The 6,841-nt window shown below is 52.2% G+C and overlaps 1 protein-coding gene across 1 annotated transcript; it reads left to right on the top strand.

Moving 5' to 3' along the window:
* The first annotated feature begins 169 nt into the window (after nucleotides 1-169).
* Nucleotides 170-6,494, top strand: RNF25 (ring finger protein 25). Its single transcript, XM_032857228.1, has 10 exons — nucleotides 170-278; nucleotides 2,619-2,693; nucleotides 2,934-3,036; nucleotides 3,126-3,193; nucleotides 3,287-3,356; nucleotides 4,486-4,557; nucleotides 4,655-4,798; nucleotides 5,154-5,246; nucleotides 5,537-5,671; nucleotides 5,875-6,494. Exons 1-10 carry the CDS (start codon nucleotides 238-240, stop codon nucleotides 6,451-6,453), a joined length of 1,380 nt encoding a protein of 459 aa, XP_032713119.1. The 5' UTR covers nucleotides 170-237; the 3' UTR covers nucleotides 6,454-6,494.
* The last annotated feature ends 347 nt before the right edge of the window (nucleotides 6,495-6,841 follow it).

The following is a 6,841-nucleotide window of genomic DNA, read 5'->3' as shown; positions in this document are numbered from 1 at the left end:
TCAGGGAGGTTTACAGGACGAAGGCGTTCAGAGGTGTTGGGAGAGACGGCGGACCGCCCACAGGCACTTCCTAGGGCACTTCCGAACCGTCTCTCGGGCATCAGGACCCACGAAGGACCTGGAGTCTATGGTTGCCTAGAAACGGCCGCTTGCCTCCCTGCTTCCCTCCCTCCTCTAACTTGCCGCCCCTGACTTCCCCGAGAGTATTTCCGGTTCCGGCTGTGGGCCGGAGAAGACATGGCGGCGTCTGCGTCGGCGGCTGCAGGGGAGGAGGACTGGTAACTTTTGGGGCATGGGCTTTGGCTGGCCGCCTGGATCCGGTCCGGGGGACTCATAGTGGCCGCGCACGATCCGCACGGCGGGCTTGTGGGGCGGAGCGAGGGAAAAGGGATGACAGAGACGCTGACATGTCTTCCTAAGAGAGCTTCTGTACTGGGGAACAGAACAGGAGGGTGGAGGGGCACTGATCTGATGGGAGAAGAGGCCGGATCTGCGCCGGTCAGGCCAGCTCGGGCTGCGCCTTATCTGGCTCGATCCCCTCTTCTCTGGCCTCACTCCTCCCATTGTCCTGAAGTGGATTTGCTCGGGGTCCCGGAGGATGTCTGCTTATCAGCTCCCCCCACCGCCTTTTTTTACCTCCCGAAACCGATGTCCTCCAGCCCCCGACCCCCTTTCCCCTTGGATCAGCCTATTTCCGCCGAGGCTTTTCTCAGCCGTCTCCTTCCCCGACCGCACTGAGGACCATTGTTTAAATAAAGCTTTACACCTCACAAAAAGCTCTCCTAGTCCTTCTCTGAAGCATTCTCAACAAGAGACCAAAACCTGGAAGGACTCTGGGATTAGAAATAGGATAAATGTGGGTTCACTCCACATTTTATTAGCGTGTGATGCTGACCAGGCCACCTCACGGTTCTGTGAGTCAGTGTCCTCCGAGGTTAAAAAAAAAAAAGTGGGTGTGGCATCTACCTCAGAATAGTTGAGAGGATCACCGCGGATTTGTAACATAAAAGCCTTCTTTTTGTAACTAAGATGTGGGCCCGTGAGGGGACTAGATGAAGCCTGAAGACGTAAATCAATTTGCTATAAAGGTACGTAGTTTTGACTAGGAATCCAGGTTATCTGACTCTGAAGAATCTCACCGTTTCTAGTACTAGGACATTATACAATCCTCCGACACCTCCCCCTTTTTTTTTTGTCACCACCTTACCATCATCCCATTCCATACCTCACATCCAGGCCCAAGTCACAGCTAGGGTGGGTAAAGTATGGAAGGGCCTCTTAATGGACGTTACACCTCAGTATTTTATTGGTTCAGGGAACCCAGCCAGTGTCGTCCTTTTTGAGATCCTCTAGGCTCATGGTTTTTACCTTGTTTGGGCAGAACTTTTAAGATTCTGAGGAGACATTTCGAGCCATGGAGAGGGCAGTAGTGATTGCACAGCTGACTTGTGGTGCTCTGAGATTCCCACACTTATGTCAACCAAAACTACTCCACAGTAACCTATTTTATATTTGGAGGTGTCTAAGACTTAAAAAGAAAATTTGAGAACCAGTAATATATGAGTCATACTAGGGCAGCCCTGTTCTGGATGAAGAGGGAACAATACCTATTAAGAAAGGAGACTGAACATGCGTCTTTACATGCATTAGCTGGGGAGAGCTATGGACTCGAGCTTATCACTAATCTTCAATGTCATTACAGCAGCTGTTTCTATCATTAAACATGTATGTCCTCTCCTTTACGTCAGGACCACCAGATCCTGACCTAACCAGGTTGATCGAGATCTGCCAGATAGCAAGGCTCATAAATACACTGAATGCTACTATATCCTTTCTTCTTTCAAGGGAGAAGATTATATACAAAATAGGAGACAAGAGAACATAGATTAGCTACCATGGCCAAGATATTATTAAGTACTTTACATAAACAACCTTTTATCCTCACAATAATCCTGGAGAGTAGGTGGTATTCTCTATATATGGTAGACAGTGTGACTCAAACTTACAGAGATACTTACTCAGATCATGTAGTTGCTGATTGGTGCCTATTACTCCAAAGCTGATGGCTCTTCTACTACATCATGGCCTTTATACCACCTAGATCTCTTTTTCTGTTCTGGTTGGTATCTCCTTTGAGTAGGCTTAGGGCAACTGATACTGGCAGTATGTGTAGACACTGGCATTCGCATGAACAGTGGTGGAGGGAAAGCCAGGAGTGGTATTGATAACCTAGATGTGAATCAGTGGACATCTTATTTCTCAGTCAGACCTCTGGCCCACCAGCAGCACGATGGAACTTAAACAGGGAGTCCAGAAACCTGGCTCCGGTTCTAGTTCTGCCTCTGTTAAACTTTGATATTTGAGCTAGTCATTTCTCCTTCCCAGGAATCCATTTCTTCAACCGTAGACAGAAATGGTCCCTTAAACTCTGATTCCCATGCTTCACACCTGGCCACTTGACAACTTCAGAAAACCTATTTCCCCCATTTTTATGGGGGTTAGCAAGAGCACTCACTCAGGCTGATTGCCAGTTTCCTATAAAGCCAGCCTTCATGAGCTCTAGCAGGCTTTAACGGGGAGAGCTGTAATGGTGAGTCAATCTCCCCCTGTCTCTCTAGGGTACTGCCTTCTGAAGTCGAGGTGTTAGAGTCTATCTATCTGGATGAACTACAGGTGGTTAAAGGAAACGGCAGGTACGTATTCGACTAGACGTGGGCAGGAGTCCTCTTACTGATGAGAGGATTCCATGCAGAATCCCTGAGCTTTGATTCAGAGAAAATGTTCTCATGGAGACCAAGACAACTCATTTAATCGCCCCCAAAAGAAAGCGTCCAGTGCTCACTTCCTGCACCTGCTTTACTGTCTCACTCCCATCTTCCCCCGTCCTCAAACTCCTGCCCAGTCACTTCCCCACCCCCGACTTCTACCTGCAGATCCTCACCGTGGGAGATCTTCATCACCTTGCACCCCGCCACCGCAGAAGACCAGGATTCACAGTATGTGTGCTTCACTCTGGTGCTTCGGGTCCCGGCACAGGTGAGGCCCCAGCTTTAGGGCAGCAAAGCAAGGAAGGGGAGAAGCCCTGGGGTGGGTGCTTTAGCAGTAACCTTATCTCCTCCCGCTAGTACCCCAATGAGGTGCCACAGATCTCTATCCGTAACCCCCGAGGACTCTCAGATGAACAGATCCAAAAGTAAGTTGGGCTGGACAGAGCAGGGAAAACGGGATACAGCTCAGTCTGGTGAGAGGAGGGGGCAGGCCTAATGCGTGCTTTGCCCTTTTCCAGGATTTCACAGGCACTGAGCCAGGTGGCCAATGCTGGGCTGGGTACTGCCATGCTCTATGAACTCATCGAGGTAAGAGGTGTGCTAGCTCTGGAAGCTGCAAGAGCTGTTTCTTTCAAGGGAGGTAGTGGGCCCAGAATCTTACGTACATATGGGGTCATTCATTGTTAGTCCTTGTTGAGGTGAGGCCTAAATTCAGAAAGAGATTTTCTTCTGTAAGAATTCCCCCCAAAGACAGTTCTGTAGCTTCCCCAAGTGGCCTATGCCTATGATTTTGCCTCTTTTACTTGGATTTTTCTTGATTCCATTTCAGTGCATTCTTTTGGCAATGGCATCCGAAAGTAGCCAGAGATAGGGACCTTGCTTAGAGGGTCTCACCAGGAATGAACATTTGAAGGCTAGCCTGCCTTTGGAGCGGACTAAAAAGTCCTGGTTCTTCTACTCAAGAGTTTGTACCCTAATGAAGTTAACAACCCACAGGGACCACCCCGAGCTACAAGTTCACGTACACAGATAACTTCTGTTGCTTGGGATTAAAAACACACAATTTAGTACAGTCTTGTTTTCCTCAGCTTTAAGTTTTGAAGAATGTTCAGGAAAGAATGAAGGTGGGTGGTCTGGAATCAGCATGGGCTTAGACCACTGTAGTGCTCCTGAGGCCGGCTTCTACAATGCAGCGTGGAACTCTGTGGAATTCCAGAGTATGAGCTATTTAGACAGCCATGCCCATGAGTTAGGTCATAGCCCAACAGGACACCTTTGAGTTCTCTGTCTGTTGGGGCTGTCCATGCCTTGGCTTTTTCTGAAAGCTGGCTCTAAGAACAGTTTTTTGGGGGGAAGTGATCATCAGAGGGGGTGAACCACAGAAGGCGTCCCAGAAGATAGGAGTGTCACCAGAACATCCTGTTCTGTCCAGATCTGTTATTTTCATTTCTGAGATGTATTAAAGGTAATTGAATGAATTGGGAGATCAGTGGAGGTGAATTTTGCAGCTGGGTAGATAGGGCAGGAGGGGCAGGGCCATAGGGAATTGATTCCAGGCCCACGGAGCCTCACCCAGACAGAAAGGCATGAACGCTACCACACTAGCTTGGTGGGAGGGAGATGGTCCCACAGTCCGTCCTGGGAATAAGTGACAAGCTTTGTGCACACAGTTCTTGCTCCTGCCTCCTTGTCTGAACAGTGTCTTCTCTCCTCCCAGAAGGGGAAGGAAATCCTCACAGACAACAACATCCCTCATGGCCAGTGCGTCATCTGCCTCTATGGTTTCCAGGTGGGGCTCGCTCTCGGGACCTGGGGTCAGCTCAGGACGGGCACTGGAGGGTTTGTGAAAGCTCTGAGGCCCTGCCCTATGCCTGTTCTCCCTTCAGGAGAAGGAGGCCTTTACCAAAACACCATGTTACCACTATTTCCACTGCCACTGCCTCGCCCGGTACATCCAGCACATGGAGCGTGAGCTACAGGTTCAAGGCCAGGAGCAGGAGCACGAGCGGCAGCATGCCGAGGCCAAACAGGTCAGCACCCCAGCCCCTGTGCTCACCCGACCCCCCAAATCACATCCTTTCCTACCCCTCTGCTCCAGTGCCTCATCACCTTTTAGGGGTCACGGATATCTGAGGTTAGCGAAAGCTCACCTCTGTCCAGAGGAAAAGGGCATTCAGATATACACATGTACCCACTGCATACAGTTTCAGAGTTCCCAGAGCTCTGCCTAGGGAGGCAGCCCCCGCCCTGTCCTGCTTCACTGCTGAACAGAATGCCAGTCCCCTTCATGCTTGCCCCGTGCGGGTTAGGCTGGCTGATGGGTTGGGGCATCTGGTGAGCACTGTGCGCTTCGAAGCAAGGCTGAGATTTCTCCTCTATTTTTAGAAGGCAGTCGGTGTGCAGTGTCCGGTGTGCAGGGAGCCCCTCGTGTATGATCTTGCCTCATTGAAAGCAGCCCCTGAGCCCCAACAGCCCATGGTAAGGGGACTCCCTTCTCATCTGAGCCAGGAATAGCGGCGTTCTCCAAGGAGGGAGGGATGGCATCTTGCTGGCCTTGAATGGGATCTCTGGAACTGGGCTGCTCCGGCGTGGGACCTTTCTGCAGAGCTGCAGCACCCTGCCCCAGGCTAAGGATCTGGGAACCCAGATATGAGGGACAAACCCAGGAACCTCGTGCAGATCTCCTGACGTGGTCCTGAAAGAGCAGGGTTCGAGTCTGCCTTCTGCTGCTTACTTTTCCCCTTGTCGTCCTACTCCCTTCCCTGCAGGAGCTGTACCAGCCCAGTGCAGAGAGCTTGCGCCAACAGGAAGAGCGCAGGCGGCTCTACCAGAGGCAGCAGGAGCGGGGGGGCATCATTGACCTTGAGGCTGAGCGGAACCGGTACTTCATCAGCCTCCAGCAGGTGAGGGCAGGCTTTCCCACTCCTCCCTGACTGCTGCCGACCTTCCCACCGGCACCCCTCTGCCCTGCTGGTCGCAGGGTGAGCTTTGGTCACCCTTGAGGTTATAGGCTGGTGGGGAAAGCCCTGGTAGTGAGTGAGGGGCCTGCGGTTTCCTGCTTTGGGGAACTGCATCTCCCTCACCACGTGTGCTCGCTTCTTTCTAGCCTCCCGCCCCTGTGGAGCCCGAGTCAGCGGTAGAGGCCTCCAGAGGAGCCCATCCACCCAGCGCCCTTGCCACAGAACTGTCGGCCTCAGCAACTGCCCAACCCAACCCGGCAGCCCCTCTGCCTGTGGCCTCCCAGTACACGTATGAGAAGACTCCAGGGGCTGGGCCAAATCAGCAAAGGTTGGGTGAAACCCAGAAAGCTATGCTAGATCCCCCCCGGGCCAGTCGAGGCCCCTGGAAACAGCCCGAACGGAGGCACCTAAAGGGAGGGGAGTGCCGTGCCCACAAAGGTGCCAGTGACACCCAGGAACTGCCACCTCCCGAGGGGCCCCTCAAGGAGCCCATGGACCTAAAGCCAGAACCCTGTAGCCAAGGTCTTGAAGGTCCTCCCCAAGAAAAGGGCCCTGGCAACTGGCAGGGTCCCCCACCCCGCAGGACTCGGGACTGTGCTCGCTGGGAGCGTTCCAAGGGTCGGACGCCGGGTTCTTCCTACCCCCGCCTGCCTCGGGGTCGGGGAGCCTATCGTCCTGGCACTCGAAGGGAGCCCCTGAGCCTGGAGTCTGAGGATGGTTCCTAGCAGTACGGGGGGGGGGCGGGGATGGGGGGGCAGGGGGACAATAAAGAGACTTGGCCTTGTTTGGCTCTCTTTACTTAGTAGTAGTGCCTAGCCTATACAGCATGGCTCTTTCTGAATTTCTAGCAAGACAAGTGTGGCAGGATAGCCTTGGCTTTGCTCTGAAGTCCCATTTTTCCCAAGAGCCCAGGGTCTGAATAAGAATGGGTCTGACATCTCAGTGAGTGTGGTAGGGTTCAGGAAAACTGGTAGAGGCTACATTTAAGCAAAATATGCGGGAACATAACATGCACACACACACTTCGTATACATCCACAGTTTTTAAAAAATTGAATGCGTCTAGATGGAAGACTACACTTCCCTATTTACCATAGTGTCTCTTCCAACTTGG

This window comes from Lontra canadensis, unplaced genomic scaffold (genome assembly GCF_010015895.1).
Source record: "Lontra canadensis isolate GAN:19392208 unplaced genomic scaffold, GSC_riverotter_1.0 scaffold13, whole genome shotgun sequence".
Classification (NCBI taxonomy): domain Eukaryota; kingdom Metazoa; phylum Chordata; class Mammalia; order Carnivora; family Mustelidae; genus Lontra; species Lontra canadensis.
The sequence above is the reverse complement of the archived record's forward strand: the minus strand, read 5'-3'. Positions and strand labels throughout refer to the sequence as shown.